The sequence below is a fragment of the Elaeis guineensis genome, chromosome 3 (genome assembly GCF_000442705.2).
Source record: "Elaeis guineensis isolate ETL-2024a chromosome 3, EG11, whole genome shotgun sequence".
In the NCBI taxonomy this organism is placed as follows: Eukaryota; Viridiplantae; Streptophyta; class Magnoliopsida; order Arecales; family Arecaceae; genus Elaeis; species Elaeis guineensis.
Window position 1 is genome coordinate 3,194,013 of NC_025995.2, and position 22,439 is coordinate 3,216,451.

The 22,439-nt window shown below is 40.5% G+C and overlaps 1 protein-coding gene across 1 annotated transcript; it reads left to right on the forward strand.

The window, feature by feature from the left end:
* Positions 1-13,869: 13,869 nt before the first annotated feature.
* On the forward strand, positions 13,870-22,439 carry LOC105042480 (putative disease resistance protein RGA4). Its single transcript, XM_073253210.1, is given in 6 exon segments — positions 13,870-13,944; positions 14,009-14,067; positions 17,726-18,254; positions 18,257-19,349; positions 19,352-20,860; positions 21,731-22,439. Coding segments are annotated over 5 exon segments (3,234 nt in total). The 3' UTR covers positions 20,830-20,860; positions 21,731-22,439.

Here is a 22,439-nt window from a genome sequence, read left to right on the forward strand (position 1 = left end):
GTACATATATTAATCTACTTTATATCTTCATATCTGTAGCAACCCGTTTATTTGGGCCTGTAGCCCAGATGGCCCAACAACACATAAAAAAAATAAAAAAAAAAAAAAAAAAAAAAACAGAACAGAGAAGGAGGAAGACTCCTAGCCGGAGTCTTCTTCCTTCACGATTTCCGGCAAAATCAGACTCAAAGAGTCCGGCTAGGGTAGGAAACCTCCACTATAAGATCCTCCAACCTTCCTTTAGGAATTTACAACAAAAATTTCGAAGTAAATCAAGGGATTTGAGAGATTTTTCTCAGAGATTTCCGTGGTGGTTGATCGGAAGAAAAGAGGTCGTCGGAGCTATTTTGGCCGCCGGAACAAGGTATTTCCTCTTCTCCTTGTTATTCTCCGGTCACCGGTGTTTTTGGAAGCCGGCGAGGTGCCGGTTCGGGCTTCCGGTTCGGGCTCAAACAGGGATACCCTGTTTTTATGATTTTCTTCCTTCTCTGCCGCCGGCAACAAGGAGGGTGACCCTGCCGCCAGCCAGCTTGCATGCTCGGCCGTCGTTGCCGGATCTCCGGCCAAGTCGTCGGAGCCCGAGCCACCCTCTTTTTCCTCCCCTGTTTTGGCCCAACGGAACCCGCGTGAAGAAAAGAAGAAAGGAAGAAGAAGAAGAAAAGAAAAAGAAAAGAAAAAGAAGAAAAGAAAAAGAAAAGAAAAAGGAAAAAGAAAAAGAAAAGAAAAAGGAAAAAGAAAAAGAAAAGAAAAGAAAAAGAGAAAAATAAAAAAATAAAAAATAAAATAAAATAAAATAAAAAGAAGAAGAAGGAGAGAATTTTTCTCTCTCTCCTTTCTCTCTCCTTTTTCTCTCTCTATCTTCTCTCTCTACATTTTCTCTCTCTAGATTCTCTCTCTAGACTTTTCTCTCTCTTTACGGATTTTGTCTCTCTAGGATCTTTTCTTCCTCTCTGATTGCATCATGAACCCTAGAATAAACTTGAAGATGAAAATAAGATGATCTGAGGTTGCTCCGAAATTCGTGCAGTAGATCTGATCCCAGTTCGATCCTATTCGAAATTTGTAACACTTGATTCATATTGAGTCACCCTGATAGGACCTCTGATGATCTCGATCATGAGTGCCTCATCGGAATGATATGAAAGTTTCTCTCTCCACTTTCTCTCTCTACTTTCTCTCTCTAGAATTTTCTCTCTCTTCATGGATTTTCTCTCTCTAGAAGTCTTATGGATCAGTGGAGGATCCAGATACTTAGGTAAATCCTAATTTTGGTTAATCCTAAGAGAGATCCTAGATTTGTGTTATCAGGTCGATTATCGGTAATTTTCTCCATATGTGATTTTTATATTGATCAGGGTTACGAAGAGATGATCATCTGCAAATGATATCGAGTGGAATATTTTGTTAAAAAAATTCATAAATTAAAGAAGAACATTGATTTCTGTGTTTGGATCAGTCACCGGTAAAGGTAAGAATCCCTGTACATGATCACTATTATATATATGCTATTTTACTGTTGGTCTTGCATCGTTGGTTTTGTATCGTCAGATTTGAGATCGATGAATTTATTATACTTGAGATACTGTTATTTGATTTTGAGTATGAGTATGTTATGTCAATATATATGTATCAGAGATTGATGGTATGATTATATGGATATGACATATCTGAATTGATCATAATGCAAGACAGAATTGATTTGATGAAATCAACACATAATGATTAAATGAAAAGAAAGAGATATATGGTATGGACTAGCCTTGTCATGTGGGACAGCCCGCCAGGAGCTTATGCCTGGGACAGCCCCCACTGGCTTACAGGTGGATCAGCCGGCCAGGAACTCATGCCTGGGACAGCCCGCCAGGAGCTTATGCCTGGGACAGCCTCTCACGGGCTTTGGTACGTGGGACAGCCGGCCAGGAGCTCATCCTGGGACAGTCTTGAAAGACTTTTTTTTAAATGGATTCGATCCGGATGATGATTGAGGTATAGACTTGGATAGTCCAGAGCCAGAAAGAAAATGCTAAAATCATATGATTATGAAAGGAGAAATGAAAGATAAGATATGAAATAATTGTTGAACAAAAGTGTTTCACCGGTTAACATATGATGATGCATCTATTTTGACAAGACAGAAAATTTATGAATGTTTGCATTATTCTGGACATTGAACGTGAGATTTTATATTTTATTGCTTATCCTTATTTTCAGACTATATTACTATATCAGTGTGATATGGGAATTCTTACTGGGCTGTAAAGCTCACACCCCTTCATCTTTCTTTTTCTTCTCAGAGTTGCAGGATGACTTAGATTGGCTATGGCTTGGATTTACGGATGAGCAGAAGGATAAATAGAGTGTTATAGTACCTGGTCAGAGAACTGAAGAAATTTAATTTGTACCTATACAAAATTTTATGAATTATTATTAAAATTAAATATTATGGTTGATAAGATTGTAATGATTTAATTTGACCTTGCATATTCTTTAGGGCTTGCTCTAAGGAGTGTGCGGCCATCACGTATCCGACCCGGGTGTTGGGTTCGGGGCGTGACAATATCCCAAAGAATGCTTAATGTCATCAAATTTGAGATGTCATTTCCTCGATGACTACTAAAGATAATAGATATACCCCTTAGATTTATATACTATATGTTCTATACTTTTTCACTTTCAATAAAATCTTATGATTGATTCATATAAAATTCTTCCAATGAAGCTCTAGGTCAAAGGGGTTACCAACACCATGATTACACTTAAAGAATTCTTATAAGAGACTAAAAAATGTCTCATTATAATTTATGCCCTTTTAATGTACCATTATCCAATCAATTTGGCATTGAAATATTTAATATTATCTTAAAAGTCTTTTTTAACTTTAAATGCTAACTTACTCCTTATAAGCTCAAAGCCTATAGGTAATTCTATCAAATCTCTTACTTTATTTTTAACCATAGATTGTATTGCATCATATATAGCTTCAAGCTATTTAGCTGACTAAAAATATGCAATAGTCTGATCATATGAGACAGAATTAACCACATGGCCAATGCCATAGTCATTCTCAACTAAATAAGCTAAATAATCATTAAAAACATACGATAGTCTAATCACTCACATATATGCTAAATCCGATCTGGCATGAATCTTTATATCCATAAAACTATATACAGTAGTTGAATAAGGCATATTCCTCATGAAATCATTTCTACATTATTCTCAAGACACTAGTTTCTACTAAATTTATCTTCCTTGACCATATATATATCTCCATATTTGGAATTATGTATTTTAAATTTATTCAGTATATAATCAATGTGAGCTCTCTATGATAGCTCTAATATATAATAGACTATTCTTGTGAATCTCAAAACTAAGTATAAATAAAGTTTCTTTAAGATTCTTTCTATCAAAGATCATAGATAGCATAATTTAGTTTCATACGCCAATAGAGTTAGTACTGGCAAATAAAACAGCATATTGAGATGCTTATAATATCATCAAATTTGAGATGTCATTTCCTCGATGACTACTAAAGATAATAGATATACCCCTTAGATTTATATACCATATGTTCTATACTTTTTCACTTTCAATAAAATCTAGGTCTAAGGGGTTATCAGCATCATGATTACACTTAAGGAATCCTTACAAGAGACTAAAGACAATATCTCATTATAATTTATGCTCCTTTTAATGTACCATTATGCAACTAATTTGACATTAAAGTATTTAATATTATCTTTAGATTCTTTCTTAGTTTAAATGCTCACTTATTCCTTATAGGCTCAGACTCTTTAGGTAATCTCACCATATCCCATACTTTATTTTCAACCATAGATTGCATCGCATTATATATAGCTTCAAGCTATTTAGCTGACTAAGAACATACAATAGTCTAATCATATGAGACTAAATTAACCACATGGCCAATGTCATATTCATTCTCAACTAAATAAGCCAAATAGTCATTAAGAACATGCAATAGTCTAATCACTCACCATATGTGCTAAATCCGATTTGGCATGAATTTTTGCATCCATGAAACTACACACAGTAGTTGAATAAGGTACATTCCTCATGAAATCTTTTCTACATTATTCTTAAGATACTGATTTCTACTGAATTTATCTCCCTTGACCATATATACACCTCTAAGTTTGAAAGTATGCATACTAAATTTAGTATACGATCAATATGTGCTCTTTAAGATATTCTTAATACATCATAGACTATTTCTGTGAATCTCAAAACCAAGTATGAATAAAGCTTCTTTAAGATTCTTGATATAAAAGATCTTAGATAGCATAGTTTGATCTCATACAATAACAGAGTCACTATTGGCAAATAAAATAGCATCTATATATAAGATGGAAGATAAATTTGCTCCCACTAATCTTAATGTATATATATTGATCCACTTTATATTTTCGAATCCCAAAGAATGCTTAATGTCATCAAACTTGAGATATTATTTCCTTGATGATGACTAAAGATCATAGATATACCCCTTAGGTTTATATACCATATGTTCTGTTCTTTTCCACTCTCAACAAAATCTTATGGTTGATTCATATAAAATTTTTCGAATGAAGCTCTAGGCCAAAGGGGTTATCAGCATCATGATTATACTTAAAAAATCCTTACAAAACACTAAAGAAAAAGTCTCATTGTAATTTATGCTCCTTTTAGTGTACCATTATGCAACCAATTTGACATTGAAGTGTTTAATATTATTTTTAGATTCTTTCTCCATTTTAAATGCTCACTTACTCATTGTAGGCTCAAATCTTTTAGGTAATTTCATCATATCTCATACTTTATTTTCAACCATAGACTGCATCGCATCACACATAACTTCAAGCTATTTAGCTAACTAAGAACATGAAATAGTCTGATCATATGAGACTGAATTAACCATATGGCCAATGCTATATTCATTCTTAACTAAATAAGTCAAATAGTCATTAAGAACATGCAATAGTCTAATCACTCATCATATACATTAAATATGATTCAACATGAATTTTTGCATCTATGAAACTATGCACAGTAGTTGAATAAGGTACATTCCTTATGAAATTTTTTCTACATTATTCTTAGGATACTGGTTTCTATTGAATTTATCTCTCTTGACCATACATACATCTCTAGGTTTGTAATTATGCATATCAAATTAATTCAATATACGATCAATGTGTGCTCTCTAAGATAGCCTTAGTACATCATAGACTATTCCTGTGAATCTCAAAACCAAGTATAACTAAAGCTTCTTTAAGATTCTTTATATAAAAATCTTAGATAGCATAGTTTGGTCTCATGCAATAGCAAAATCACTACTGGCAAATAAAACAGCATCTATACATAAGATAAAAAATAAATTTACTTTCACTGATCTTAATGCATATATATTGATCCACTTTATATCTTCAAATCCTAGAGAATGCTTAATGTTATCAAACTTGAGATATTATTTCCTTGATGATGATTGAAGATCATAGATATACCCCTCAGGTTTATATACCATATATATGTTCTGTTCTTTTCTATTCTCAACAAAATCTTATGGTTGATTCATATAAAATTCTTTCGATAAAGCTCTTAATCAAAGAGGTTATTAGCATCATAATTATACTTAAAGAATCCTTACAAGAGACTAAAGAAAAAGTCTCATTGTAATTTATGCTCCTTTTAATATACCATTATGCAACCAATTTGACATTGAAGTATTTAATATTATTTTTAAATTCTTTCTTAATTTTAAATGCTCACTGACTCCTTATAGGCTCAGATTCTTTAGATAATTCTATCAGATCCCATACTTTATTTTCAACTATAGACTGCATCGTATCATATATAGCTTCAAGCTATTTAGCTAATCAAGAACATACAATAGTCTAATCATATAAGACTGAATTAATCACATGGCCAATGTCATAGTTATTCTCAACTAAATAAGCCAAATAGTTATTAGGAATGACAAGTTTTCCTTTTTTATATGATTTCTTTATTGGTACTTCATTAACTAGCTATGAAGGTGCTATAATCGATTCATATATCTGATGTTGCTCTTTCATTGCCTTCCAAGATAAAATATAATATTTTCTTAAACAACTGAAATAAGAACAATAATCTTTTCTTTTTATTTAATGTCATATCTCCAGCTTGAGAGTATATATAATCATCCATGTCAGACTTTAGAAATCTAGCATGATTAGACTTTATGCCTCTATTAGGATAGTAGAATCTATATCTTTTAAAATTATCTAAATAGCCAATTAAATAACAAGTAATTCTAGTCTAAATTTTTATTGATGGATTACAAATCTTAACCTTTATAGGGTAGCCCTAGTTATGAAAAAGATTAGTACTAGACTTCCTACTAACTGATAACTCAAAAGATATCTTGTAAACTGTCTTATTAAGCACTCTATTCAAGATATTATGGTGGTCATTAGGGTCTCACCCTAGAGATATCATGATAAATTGTATCCATTCATCATATTTTTAATCATATTCTTATGATTGTAATTATGCATTTCAGTGACACCATTTTGCTTAGGAGTTTCAGGAATGGTGTATTGAGCAACTATTCCATATATTTGGCAAGTGATCCTATTTGTTGGTCAACTTCACTATATTGATCATAATATTCCCCATCACGATAAGATTCTCCTAAGATAATCAATACTAGGTGAATACTACTAAGGCCAAGTGAAGACATAATTTCATTATCTATTAACCTTTGAAACATCTTCTTAGAAATGTAACCCAATCACTTATGCCACAATGCAGAGAATTAGCCCTTGGCCAACTATTTTTTAAGGAATAATATAATTTATATATCTAGTTTTAAGCTAGCTAAATTGCATAGAAAAAGAATTAAAAGCTTAATGAGCAAGAAAGATATTAGGGATAGAGATATCAAATTACTAAACTTAGATACAATACTCTCTAGTTTTATAATGCAAGTCCTAACACCATTATACCATCATACCTCATATTGATTAATTTATTCATTAGCTATCAAGATTTTGTCTAATTAGATTCTATATGACTCTTATTAATGAGGTTAAAGAAATATTTATAGTCACCATTCTTAAGTATAACAATCATAACAGTATCAAAAAATGGCATATTTATGAAGCATGAATCTTATCATAATTTTTATTATTTTTTCTATATATATATATATGTTTAAGAAAAAAATATAAAAGCTTGAAAAGCTCTCACATAGCTATGCATGAAGCCTTATAATTGAGAAAAAATGATATCCATAGCTAGCATCCATATGAACACAAGCCCTACCAGCGGGTAATAAGTTGGCATGCATGCAAAATAAGAACTTTTTTAATTAAGAATATGGGCCTTGTCACAAGTATAAAGTGATCATAGTATAAATATCTGTGAGCAATATGTGAAAATATAATATAGATACATATAAGAATGACTTATAAATCATGTTTATAAAATATTCATAATTTATATATGCATTATTGGCTTTATGACTTATTTTATTATACTATTTTATTAAATATTTTTTTTATAATATCAATTATTTTTAATATTATATTATCATTAAAAAACTTATGTTTGATCCTGTAAGGAGGCTTATTAAGGTGGTATAGCTCATACCTTTTATATTTTATTTTTCTAGAGAAATAAGATCACTAGAGATGAAGAATGGTTTGGGCTTGGGAGATCATGCTAGCAAGACAATTTTATAGTAGAATTTACTTTTTTAATTGATTGTAAATTTATAGTTAGCGACTTTCTGAATTTTAAGGAATATGTTGTGGTATTTAAATTTGGATTTAGTCACTTTGAACTGGTTTTTATTGAATTATTTTATGGATGACAGCTTGAATCTTTTATTTTTATTTGAGATTATGATTACTAGTTTTGTATTATTGTTGGCAGTATCCCATGGTAGCATGACTGCGTTATGTCTTGGATTTGGGTCACAACATGGGATATAGGTTGGTTAGACCAACATACTAGTATACATGTTTCCTACAGAAAATCCAGCTAGTATTATTAGATTTCCCAAACAGGCCCTTATAGAGAATTTATAATGAAGAATTACTAAAAAGCTTCAAGCCAGATCACTAGCAACCTTGATAAATTCACATGATAGAGCAAATCTGTAAGTTTTCTATATGCAGGAAACTCATCCAACGCCTGCACTCCTAAGATACAAAGATCCCAAAAACCAATGAAACATTTTCATGATTTCTTTGTCACAATGATATTGGAGGTTGGTGTAGCTAAGTGACATGTTTCAATTAGGAGGGACTAATTATTAGCTGCATCCAACAAATGGTAGACTCATAGTATCAGATATTATTGCATACATTAATTGCCAAAAAAAAAAAACCCTAAAATGACCTGTCACATCTGACATGGACCATGTTCTCACTTTATTCGGGACTCTCGTGCAAGAAATTAGCCATTAGTGACATAAAGAAAGTCATCCACGTAATTCATTAGCTAGACCTTCTCCTCCAGGGTCAAGTTGATCCTTTGCTCATTCATATTCCACACTCTCAAATCCCCAACGAGTTGATCAGAACCTGACCTTTTTCTAGCTAGTGCTAGGATCAGAGAATTCAAATTTGTGTGCAAGGTCTACACAGCCAATAACTGTTTCATTTCGTATCGTAACTCCATGGTTGCCATCTAGCTGCGGACATGTCTCCAGGCGAAGGAAAGGAACCCTCCGTCAACATCAGATAGCTGGCTCCCCTGCTGCCATGAAACCAAAAGCCTTTGCCTCCATTCAAAGCAATACAACTGCTTTCTTAGTTCTTACTGCCATTGGTGGCTAGCGTCTGACTTTGGGTTCTCTCCTTTCAAATCCCCCTCATAACTTGAAAGCCCTCACTCCCTTGGCCACCACAATATTCCTCACTTCCATTCATCCTGTGAATCATTGGTGTTAGAGCTTTATACACCAAAGCCCGGAGAGGAAGAGAGGTCGTAGCAACATGGCAGAAACAGCAGCAGTATCAGTTGCCTCCTCTATTATAGAAATCGTGATCAAGAAGCTAGGCTCTGGCCTATGGAAGGAGATGGGATCGGCAAGCAGCGTCAAGAAAGATGTGGAGAAGCTACAAAGCGTGTTAGAAACTATCAGTGATGTGCTTGAGGACGCTGAGAACAGATCCATCAGCGACAAACCTCTGCATGGCTGGCTGAGGAAGCTCAGAGATGCTGCTTTTTGTAAAAGAAAAGCCTGAGAGATTCAGAAAAAGGAGGAGAAACAGGCAGGAAATTGGAGAGATCACGGTATCAATCACGTGATCTTCCTAATTCAAAAACATGCCATAGTAATTATAAAATATTCTAGACAATATTCTAGACAATGTACATTCCTAATATTCTGTAACATGCCATTGTAAAAAGATATTCTAGACAATGTACATTCCTAATATTCTGTATATTCCTGATATATAGGCAATGTACATTCCTAATAGTCCCCCTCAAGTTGGCGCATAGAGATTTCGAATGCCCAACTTGCATAGAATCTCTTGAAAATGATCACAGCCGAGAGCTTTGGTAAAGATATCTGCAAGCTGACAATGTGTAGGAACATATCGTGTAGCAATGTCTTGAGATTGTAGTCGCTCTCTGACAAAATGACAATCAATTTCTATGTGTTTGGTCCGCTCATGGAACACAGGATTTGCAGCAATGTGTAAAGCTGCTTGATTATCGCAATAAAGGAACATGGGACCATGATGTGAAACACTGAGGTCGGATAAGAGGGCTCGAAGCCATAGTAATTCACTGATAGTGTGTGCCATAGCCCGGTATTCGGCCTCTGTAGAAGAACGAGACACTGTTGTCTGCTTCTTAGCACGCCAAGAAATCGGAGCATCTCCTAAGGAAACATAGAAACCTGTAGTAGAGCGCCTTGTCATGGGACATCCTGCCCAGTCTGCATCACAATAGGCATATAACTGAAAGGTGTTGACACTTGGAAAAAATATGCCTTGACCTGGAGACCCTTTCAAATATCGTAAAATACGGAAGGCTGCGTCTAAGTGTGGTTGTCGAGGAGATTGCATAAACTGTGTCAGAATATGAACCGAGTATGCAATATCAGACCTAGTGATAGTCAAATAAATGAGTCGTCCCAGCAATCGACGATATGGACCTGGATCATCAAGTAGTTTTTCATCAACCGCCGTGAGCTTGAGATGTTGCTGCATAGGAAATTTTGTGGGCTTGGTCCCAATCATTCCGGTCTCATGGAGAATGTCAAGAGTATATTTTCATTGTGATACAAATATACCCGAAGGTGATCGTGCCACTTCTAATCCAAGAAAATTTTTTAAGTTGCTCAGGTCTTTAATGTGAAACTTGTCTTGCAAATATTGTTTCAGTGCCTGACATTTCGAAGGGTTATTCCCTGTAATAATCATATCATCCACATAAATAAGAATGGCAATGAAAGAGTCCTCATCCTGTTTGGTGAACAGAGAGTGATCGGCTTTAGATTGAGTACAACCATATTGGAGCAAGGAGTGGGAGAACTTTTCAAACCACTGTCTTGATGCTTGCTTGAGTCCATAAAGAGACTTACGCAACCGACAAACACGTGTGTCACTTGGTTTTAGAAATCCTGGCGGAGGTGTCATGTATACTTCTTCATGAAGATCGCCATGAAGGAAAGCATTGTTGACGTCCAACTGATGTAACTGCCAATGTTTAGCGGAAGCAACAGCTAAGAGACACCGTACTGTAGTCAATTTAGCCACCGGAGCAAAAGTCTCAGTATAGTCAAGGCCTTCTATTTGTGTGTATCCCTTTGCCACTAACCGAGCCTTGTATCGCTCAATAGAACCATCGGCCTTGTATTTAATTTTGTATACCCATCTCGATCCAATGGGTTTCTTTCCGAGTGGTAGATGCTCCAAAGTCCAAGTGCCATTTTGTTGGAGAGCAGTGAGCTCAGCCCCCATTGCTTCTCGCCACTTAGGATCCTTAATGGCTTGAGAAAAGGTTTTAGGTTCTTTATGAGAGGTAATAGCTGAAATAAAAGCTCGATGGGAAGCATTAAGCTTAGAATAAGTAAGGTAGCAAGAAATAGGATAAGGCTTACCTGAGGTCACTGAATTGGCGGATGTGTCTGGGGGTCTCCCCACTCCTGGGGCATCGACAATGTAGTCCTGTAATCGAACGGGTTGCTTCCTATCTCTGACGGGTCGTGAATTAGGTCCAATGGTCTTAGAAGGTGAAGCCTGCTCAGGAGAGATAGTGTCGATTGCATCAAGAGTCTTGTTCAAACTTGACATTTGGTTTGAATCAATGGAATTGGTTTGTGTTTGATCTGACTCATGAGAAAGAATAGGGTTTGAAATCTGTCCTTGGGTCTGATCCAAATTAGGTACATGAGGTAAATTATTGGTTGCCAAAGGAAATCCTACATCATAATCAGTCTGATTTGGTTGTGAAAAAGAAGGTATAATAGAAAAAGAAGGTAATGTTTGAGAATAAGGAAACATCTTCTCATGAAAGATAATATCTCATGAAGTAAATATTTCATGAGTTTCAAGGTTATATACACGATAGCCCTTTTGACCAAGAGGGTATCCAACGAACACACAAGCACGAGAACGAGGTTGAAATTTATCACTGGACGTCTCATGCACATAACAAAGGCTACCAAAAACTCTCAGATGATCATAGGTGGGTGGTTTATGAAATAAGAGTTCGTAGGGACTCTTGCCATTCAATTTTGGTGTAGGTGTCAAGTTAATTAAATAGACGGCAGTCAAAACACATTCTCCCCAAAATGACACAGGCAAGTTGGCTTGAAATCTTAGAGCACGGGCAACATTTAATAGATGTCGATGTTTACGCTCAACCACCCCATTTTGTTCTGGTGTCCCAACACAAGAAGTTTGTGATATAATCCCATGTTCTAGAAGATGTGATTTCAATGGTCCGGCTACAAACTCTTGAGCGTTATCACTACGTATGTGTTTAATGTTGGCATCAAAATGATTTTTGACCATAGCATAAAAATTAACAAAGCATTGGTATGCCTCGGATTTTCTTTGTAATAGATAAACCCAAGTAGCCCTTGTGCAATCATCAACAATAGTGAGAAAGAAATGAGCTCCTGTGTGTGATGGGGTGCGATATGGTCCCCATATATCAATATGAACTAAATTAAATGGTGAAGCAGATTTATTAATGCTCAAGGAAAAAGGCTTTCTTGTCTGTTTTGCACGATAGCAAATGTCACAACAATTATTTATGGAATCAAAAGAAGTATTTGAAAGAAAAGAAACAAGTTTCAAATGCTTGTAAGAGCAATGTCCTAACCGAGCATGCCAGAGATTAATCGAAACATTGACTTTATTTGTCCGTGCAGGACGTATTGCCAAGCCTTTGAAGTAGTAAAGACCATCCCAGAGTTCACCCAATCCAATCAGCTTCCTCGTGGCAAGGTCCTGTAGAGTACAAAATGTGGGAAAGAAGAGAACAGCACAATTAAGTTCTCGAGCAAGTTTGCTTACTGAAACAAGATTGCAAGTAAAATTAGGAGCATATAAAGTACGATGCAAGGTAATATCATTGGTCAAAGTAACATCACCATATGAATGTACAGGCATATTGACTCCATTAGGTAAAGTAACTGGGAGTGCATTGTCAAGAGGTTCAATATCATGAAGAAAGGACTTACAAAAGGTTAAGTGTTCGGAAGCACCACTATCAAGGATCCAAGAATGATGAAAAGAATCAAGAGAGGCCTTACCAACAAAATTTACGGCACTTTGAGTCTTATCTTGTCCAAGAAAGGAAATAAGTTGCTGATATTGTGTAGGAGAAAGACCCGGTATTAGAGAGATTCTGTCTGTATTCAATGGTGTAGTAGCATTCACGGCAACCCCTCCTTGGTGCTGACTACCGGTCTCGGCTCCATTGCCTCTACCCTTAACTCGATCTTTGGATTGCCATCCAGGTGGGTACCCGATTAGCTCGAAGCATCTATCACGGGTATGTCCTATCTTCTTGCAGTAGTCGCATCGAAAATATTTTTTATTCCTTTCCTTGGAGCCGATCTCTTTATTCGCCCTTTCTGTCATGGGCTTAACAGCGAGAGCTGCGGCTTCGGATTGAGAAGTTCGAACAGCGGCGACTTCCTTCTGCTTTTCACCTCGAATCAATAAGGCATATGCCTTATTAACTGTTGGTAATGGCTCCATGGACAGCAACTGATCTCGCAACGTGTCGTAGGAGTCCTTGAGACCAAAAAGAAACTGATGTAGTCTCTCTTCTTCTTTCTCAACTTGGATCTCTCTAATGGCTCCACATGAACAAGTCGGCACCTTGGAATAAGCCGTAAGTTCCTCCCACAAGCCACGAAGATGGGCATAATAAGTGGCAATAGTCATATCATTGTCTTGCCTGAAACTCCAGATTTGAGTCTTTAACTCATGAATGCGAGGAGCATTACCTTGAGAGTATCTTTCCTCAAGATCGACCCAAATATCTCGAGCACTTTCAAAAAAAGAGATGCTATCATAGATTTCTGATACAACAGAGTTGTAGATCCATGACATCACCATTGAATTGCATGTATCCCAGAGAAAATGATCCCGCGATCCATCTATAGGTCGTGCAAGTGTCCCATCAACGAACCGAATTTTTTGTTTGGCTCGAAGAGCAGTGATAATGGCCCTTCGCCATGCAGGATAGTTCGGTCCCTTGAGTAGAGATGTCACAAGGGCATTCCCAGGATTCTCTGAAGGTGAGATGAAATAGGGAGATGCCGGATCATGCGCAGCATTTAAGGTCGATGACGAACCATCCACCATAGATTCGATTGTGGTGCTCTAATCAATTTGATCGGACATGTTGATGAGGATAAGATGTAGCAACTATTTTCCTCCAGCTACGTGCAAGAGGATGCTTCAGCAACAACCTGCTGTAAGCGCTTAATCGAGGAAAAGACTTGGATCAATGGCAACCCCGCTCTGATACCATGTAAAAGAAAAGCCTGAGAGATTCAGAAAAAGGAGGAGAAACAGGCAGGAAATTGGAGAGATCACGGTATCAATCACGTGATCTTCCTAATTCAAAAATATGCCATAGTAATTATAAAATATTCTAGACAATATTCTAGACAATGTACATTCCTAATATTCTGTAACATGCCATTGTAAAAAGATATTCTAGACAATGTACATTCCTAATATTCTGTATATTCCTGATATATAGGCAATGTACATTCCTAATAGACCTCACCCTCAACCCTTGTACACCCAATTCTCTCTCACATGAAGTTTCCCTCACAAAAGCTCTCTCTCTCTTGAAGACCCCCCCGAACCCCTGAAGAGCCTGGCGACCGCTGTCCAGGAGCCTCCTGCTCCTTCTCTCTCAGCGCCCTCATCTCTCTCTCTCTTCTTGGGGTCGTACGGCCTTCGTACGGCGAGAAACACAAAACCACACCTCCTCTGTTCGTCTCAGGCCTTTTTAAAGGCTTAAACCTAGTTTAAACTTGATTAGAGAAGGATTAGGAATCCTAAACCAAGCCAAAACCCCCCCTGGACCGTCGGATCAAGATCGAAAATCACCTGGACCCTCCGATCACGCTCCGATCCACGAAATAGTGCCGTGGACCGCGAGAAACGCGTGGGAAACGCCCACGCGGTCCACAGACCACGCCGTGGACCACCCGGTCAACAGTGGACCGGGGCAAGGGGCCAGCAGGCCGCTGGCCTGGGCCGGCCCGCGCGTGCGGGCCTGTGTGCACCTGGGCCGCGCGCCCGCCAGGGCCGCGCCTGCGCGCGCCTGGGCCGTGCGCCCGGCCTGGGCCACGCGCCCCGCTGGGCCGTGCGCCCGCCTGGGCCGCACGCCCGCCTGGGCCCCGGGCCCCCACCACCGATGGTCCTCCGTTGCCTCGATTCTCGTGCCGACTTCATAAGCTCGTTTCTCCTCCATCCGAGCTCTGTTTCAGGTGATCTTGGTCTCGTTAGACTCTATTTTTTGTCGTGAACCTCGCTGTGGGCTTAATGTGTGCTGAATCTCGAGGCATCAAATCCTAACAATCTCCACTTCGACTCGATATTCGGCCTCCTCCAAACTCCGAGAGCTTCTGGATCTCCGCGCCCCCATGCCCTGGGACAATCGCCTGCTGATCATGAATGGGCAAACATGGGAGTCGAGCCAGGCTGCTCGATCTCATCTCCGTCGTATGCTGTGCTCCTCCTGACCTGAGACCTGCTCGGGGCATCATCCTGCGGCAATAGGAATCTTACCTTGCGACGTCGCCTCTCATCCTCCCGAGTCTCCTGTCTCGTGCCCGATCCGCCTCCTGGAGCTCCACCTCGCTCTGGGCTCCACCTGGCTCCCGATGCTCCACCTCGCACTGGGCTCCCTGTCAGGTAATAATATCCTCTGCTCCCCTTCTTCCCCTCCAGCACAATCCTATCGCCGCGTAGCACCCTCAGGATTCCTCCACCAGCTACCGTCCTGTAGCCTCTCGAATCTAGTCTGCTAAGTGAGATAAGATTCCGCCTGAAATCGGATATGTATCGGACCTCCCCCAATCTCCTCACTGCACCGTCATGTGTCCTCTAGCTGACCGTCCCAATGCCTCTGATCGCACAGCTCGATCCATTTGGTAGATATACAGTGCTCTCACTGTTCTCCAGGGAGTCAAACTGCTCCTCTCTGCAACACACATGATAGGGGCATGCGGAATCTAATATCCACTGCTGGAAAGAAGTAGATACCTCGTCAGATATCTCCAGGACATCTCCATCTGAATCACTGCCGGCCGTCGCTACAGCAGCCACCGTCCGATTTTTCAGTTGAGGGCAATCTCTGGCTAGATGCCCCAACTCCTCACACCGGTAACACCTGGTTTTGCTCAAGTCCCTCTTGGACTTAGACCGCCCTCATTGCGATCTCCTGTCGCTCCGTCTATCGCCTCCTGCACCTCCAGAAGCCACCAAAGCTGAGCTATCGACACCTGAGCTCGAAGCTGGATTCTCCCTCTTGAGAACCTCGTTCTGGAGTATAGCCGCGGTGACCTCGTCCATCTTGATAGTGCTCTTCCCCACTAGAAGAGCAGTCACCAAGGACTCGTACGAAGAAGGAAGCGACGCCAGCAAAACCAGTGCCCTGGTCTTCTCCTCAACGTTCTCGCCAACGCTGAGAAGGTCGGTGAGGATCTTCTGGAAGTGGCTCAGATGCTCCTGCACGCTCTGTCCCTCAGTCATCCGCAGTTGGTAAAACTGCCTCCAGAGGAAAAGAGTGTTGGTGAGAGACTTCGCCATGTACAACTCCTCGAGCTTCGACCACAGCACCGTCGGGGAAGTCTCGCTCAGCACATGGATCACCACCTCATCCGCCAGGTACATGCGGATGGTACTCACCGCCTGCATCTGTAGCCATTTTCAATCCCGCACCTCCATGGTGGTCGGCTTCTCATCGCACAAGAGAGCATCGATCAACCCCTGTTGGATGAGCACGTCCTTCACCCTTGCCTGCCACAAGGAGAAATTGCTCTTACCATCGAACTTGTTGATCTCCATCTTGATTGTTCCTATTTTCTCCATCTTCAGTCTTGCTCACCACCACTGCAATCTGCGTCCTTGTACCGCCTTGCTCTGATACCACTTGTTGGGTGGATGTCTGGCCAAGACACCACCTCCCAAGATCTTTCCAGTACCACGCGATACAGCAGGAAGAAAGAAGAAACAAAACAAAAGGAAAAATAATCAAAATACGTGGATCAGCCACAAAAGGGCTCGCCTCCACGGGGCATGCAAACTTCACTATGAAAAAAAAAATTTACAAGAGGAGACCTCACCCTCAACCCTTGTACACCCAATTCTCTCTCACATGAAGTTTCCCTCACAAAAGCTCTCTCTCTCTTGGAGACCCCCCTGAACCCCTGAAGAGCCTGGCGACCGCTGTCCAGGAGCCTCCTGCTCCTTCTCTCTCAGCGCCCTCGCCTCTCTCTCTCTTCTCGGGGTCGTACGGCCTTCGTACGGCGAGAAACACAAACACAGCACCTCTCTGTGCCTCATAGGGCCTTTTAAAGGCTTAAACCTGGTTTAAACTTGATTAGAGAAGGATTAGGAATCCTAAACCAAGCCAAAAATCCCCCTGGACCGTCGGATCAAAACCGGGAATCACCTGGGCCCTCCGATCGCGCTCCGGTCCACGAAATAGTACCGTAGACCGCGAGAAATGCGTGGGAAATGCCCACGCGGTCCACAGACCGCGCCGTGGACCACCCGATCCACGGTGGACCGGGGCAAGGGGCCAGCAGGCCGCTGGCCTGGGCCGGCCCGCGCGTGCGGGCCTGCGCGCGCCTGGGCCGCGCCTGCGCGCGGGCCTGCGCGCGCCTGGGCAGTGCGCCCGGCCTGGGCCGCGCACCCCGCTGGGCCGCGCGCCCGCCTGGGCCGCGCGCCCGGCTGGGCCGCACGCCCGCCTGGGCCCCGGGCCCCCACCGCGCGGGCCTGGGTCACGCGTCCCGCGCCGGCCTGGGTCGCGCGTCCCGCGCGCCACCGCCTGCGGCCGCGCCGCTGCCGCCCGCCGCCGGTCGCCGGCGGTCCTCCGCCGCCTCGATTCTCGTGCCGATTTCATAAGCTCGTATCTCCTCCATCCGAGCTCCGTTTCAGGTGATCTTGGTCTCGTTGGACTCCATTTTTCGCCGCGAACCTTGCTGTGGGCTCAATGTGGGCTGAATCTCGAGGCGTCAAATCCTAACAATTCAATTATATTTTGATGCAGATGATGTGGTGGACGAGTTCCAAACTGAAGCATTAAGACAAAAGATTGAGGGAATCAATTGCATCACCCGAAAGGTGCGTGACTTTTTTTCCCTCAACAATTCAATTATATTTAATCACAAGATTGCTCGCAAGGTGAAAGAGATCAGAGAGCGATTGGACCAAATTTCAGAAGAGAGATTGAAATTCCATTTGAGGGAGAGACCCATCCCGGAGAGACCTTTGGAGCGAGAGACCTACTCATTTGTAGTCGAATCTGAAATTTACGGCAGGGATGATGATACAGAGGAGGTCTTAAATTTCTTAGTCCATGTGGATACCGATAAGGATGTCGCGGTTCTCCCAATAGTTGGTTTGGGTGGAGTTGGGAAGACCACGCTTGCTCAGTTAGTCTACAATGATAAAAGGGTAGAGGAACAATTCGAACTTCGGATGTGGGTTTGCATCAGCGAGAATTTTGACATTCCAAGGATAATAAGAGCAATTATCGAACGAGTGACCGGAACAAATTGCAGCTGTCTGACATAGAGATGATGCAGTCTCTTCTTCGTAAAAAACTAAGAGAGCGGAGATTTCTACTCGTTCTTGATGACGTATGGAATGAGGAGGGAGCTGAATGGGAAAGACTAAAACCTTTGCTAAGGGTTGGCAAGAAGGGAAGCAAGATCATAGTAACTTCCCGCAGTGAAAGAGTTGCTATCATAATGGGTAGCTTTGCACCACTCAGGTTGCAAGGGCTATCGATTGATGACTGCTGGATTTTGTTCAGGCAGAGGGCGTTTGGGTTGGGGAGAGGAGAAGAGACCTCAAGGTTGGTAGAAATAGGGAAGGAGATTGTGAAGAAGTGTGGGGGTTTGCCTTTAGCTGCGAAGGCCCTTGGAAGGCTAATGAGCTCCAAGAGAGGGGAGGCGGAGTGGTTAGCTGTCAAAAATAGTGAAATCTGGAAATTAGCTGTGAAGGAGACTGGAATATTGCCTGCCTTAAGATTAAGTTATAATCATCTTCCATCTCATTTGAAGCAGTGTTTTGCTTACTGCTCGTTGTTCCCAAAAGATTCTACAATTCATAGAAAGAAATTGATTCAGTTGTGGATTGCAGAAGGGTTCATTCAACCATCGGATAATAATATGGATTTAGAGGATATCGGCAATCAGTTTTTCAATAATTTGCTATGGAGGTCCTTTTTTCAGGATGCAAAGATGGATTCTGATGGTAACGTGACCGTATGCAAGATGCATGATCTAGTCCATGATCTTGCTTGCTGTGTCATAGGTGATGAGGCCATGATCATGGAGGTGGGCAAGGACACAAGCATTTCTTGTCGATGTCGCTATTCATCAGTTGTTTCTAATGACAACATATCATCAGAATGTTTACAGGTTGCCTACAAAACAAAGAAATCGAGATCACTTGTATTTTTGCAGCTTGACTTCAATGATGTAATCATCAAAGAATCCATCTTCTACAGAGTCTCAAATCTCACTTATTTGCGTGCATTGGATCTACATAACACAGGGCTCAAAAAGTTATCCAGCAGAATAAGCAGGTTAAAGCATCTAAGGTACCTAGACCTATCCCATACACTAATTAAGCTTTACCTGACTCAATTACTTCTCTCTTCAACTTGCAAGTGTTGAACCTTAGTTATTGTTATGATCTTAAAGAGTTGCCCAAAGACATGAGAAAAATGAGAAATCTCAGGCATCTGTGCGTCGTTGGATGTTTGGGTTTGATTCCGATGCAACCTAAAATGGGCCAGTTGAGTAACTTCTGCCGGCTGTCAATGTTTGCTGTGCGTCAGGGGGATGGAAGTAGCATGGTAGAACTGCAAAATCTCAACCCGACCGGTAACTCTCTTGAAATCAGTGATCTTCATGAAGTGAAGGATCCAAAGGAAGCAATGCAAGCAAAGTTGGAGGCCAAGACAAACCTGCAGTCCTGGACATTGTCGTGGAACGGACATTCGGATTGGGCACGGACATCATCTTCTACAAAAATGGCGGAGGATGTGTTTGAAAGGCTCCAACCTCATCCTAATTTAAAGGAGTTGACAATGGTCGGCTACATGGGCATCAGATTACCCACTTGGATGGCGAGGGCGGAACAAGTGTCAACTTTATTTTCAAATCTGGTCGAGCTCAGATTGTGGGATCTGAAGTGGTGCGAGCATCTTCCACCGCTCAGCCAATTCCCCTCTCTGAAGCGTCTCTTTGTATCTGGAATGCATGCATTGAGGAAAATAGAAGAGGATGGTGGCAACGTGTCCTCGTTAGAAGAGTTCAGATTAAAAGACATGCCTGAATTGGAGGAATGGCACGTAAAACCAACAACAGAAATGTTCCCTCATCTTAGGTTATTGGACGTCCACTTCTGCCCCAAATTAATGGTGCAACCATGCATCCCATGCTCAGTCGAGAATCTTATGATATCAAGAAATCAGATGCTGTTATCGGAAGGAAGCATTGGAGGGTCGTCCAAACTGAAAATACTGTGCATTTGGAGCTGTGGAATATCATCCCAGTCTGGGTGGTGGGGTGGGCTGCGATACCTCACTGCCCTTGAGGATCTACAAATTTCATGCTGTTTCGCGCTGAATTGTTTGCCAGAAGTTGTTATGTACATGTCCTCACTCCGCACCCTTTCTTTAAGGAATAACAGAAATCTAAAGAGTCTAGAATGGGGAAGAATGGAGCCTCTGTTCACTGCCCTCTGCAATCTGGAGATAGGGGGGTCCCCCAGATTGACTGCTTTGCCGCGGTGGGTGGGGGGCCTCACCTCGCTCCAGTTTTTATCACTTTGGTTTTGTGACAGCCTCGCAATGCTGCCAGACCTCCCTGCACTTCGAGGTTTGCGCATTGAGTACTGTCCCCTTCTGGCAAGGCGATGTGAGAGGGGGAGAGGCGACGACTGGCCCAAGATTGCTCACATCCCAAAAATCAGCATCTTTGAGAGGGAGAGAGGCGAAGATAGAGAACAAACCAGCAAAAGATCTACCTTCGCTGCGAAATTTGTCAGCAAGTTATGTTATGTTAGCATGCTGCATTGGTCGAAGTTAAGGTTCCAGTAGCAGCTCCATTCCGTGGAAGTTCACTCTTTTGGTGCGTGTCATCCTCCTTTTTGCTTTCTTATTTTTTGTTTTTGTTTTTGTTTTTTTATTGTTTGTCCAGAATTTGAGATCAGCGTTATTTAACTTCTGAATCTTTCTCAGTGTTCTTGTTTTTAATTTCTAGGAATATTATCTCTTAACTAATTGATGTCTCTTACCTATGTTTTTTTTTTTTTTTGGAATTTGCTATTTCTGTTTCCTAATAATTAATTCGTTGTTCTGCATCCGGTAAAAGTTTGTTAAAATATGCTATTTTTTACACCAGAGAATTTTGCTATCCGTTCCAAGTCATGTGGTGATTTTCTTTTCCCTAAATGAAACTTAGATTTTTATGTTGTTCAGGAACGATCTCATTGATCCCAGAAGCTATCTTTGCAAAACCTAATAAATGCACCTCAGGTATCTCTCCAAATCCTTTCACTCAAAAATCTGGTAAAGGATTATCAAAAGAAAAATGGCAGAGGAATTAGGAAGCACCATTGAATCTTGCATTCATTTACCTCTTTAAATTGTTTGCAGATATTATTCCATGGATTCTTTTCTCTTTGCCAGATTCAAGTTAAAAAAAAAAAAATAATTGACTGGAATTAGTAGGAGTTTTTATATATAATAAACTTGGGTGGGTTAAGTTCTCCCCTCCATCAAAAAATGAAAAATTAAAAAAGAAAAGCAGAACTAGTAGGAGGTTTCCTTGGACTCTTTCTTGCATAATTAGCATGCTGCTAAAAGACTCTTCATGTCTTTTATTCGGTCACTGCAATCAATAGAAGATCTTTGTTTGGAAAGTAATGAGGGAAGACCCTTCCCCCAACTAAACGAAAGAATCTTATGGAGTCACTAAATTGTTTTACTCTGTCTGCAGACAGGTGATTGGTTGCTATAGCTTTTGAGAAATGTGGGATGCTATATTTGATAACATTCAAAGTCTGGTTTTGCTTCAAAATAACACTAAAAGCTGATCGAGCATCCCAACAGACTTGAACAAGTTTCGGCAGGTATGCTTGAGAGCCTTGCATAGCTAAAGAATCTGTCAAATATGTATATTCCCCCTTTCCTTCTAAGAGACAATGCAGAAAGGAGAAATGCAACATTCAACATAAGGGATTGCTTGCAATTGGACAGACAGGAGAATCGTCTATGCTATATTCAACATTGTCTCAGTAAATACATTTTTCTGAACCATCTTGCCAAAGTGTTCTTGCATAATTGTTTATGTTAGACCCATGCAAAATCATTCTAATGTCTCCCTGATTCTTGGTCACATTTTCTGTTAAATTCTGACATAGAATCAACACTATTGGTATGATTAGTGACTTATTTTAATACCAGCTTCTTCCTCCAAAAGGTTGTTGTGTCTACTTCAAATGCTTGAAATTGATATCGAAGAGAGGTAGACTACTGCTCGCATCTCACACATCTGCATTGAATGAAGAGCAGTAGAAGAGCTGCATGATATGGTTCCTTTCACTATCTTTCTTTCTTCTTTTTGTTAAAATAATGCTACAGTAAGGTGCTTATTTTTCTTCACCAAAGAATATATTAGATTTCTCTTTTTATGCCTTGGAACCTCA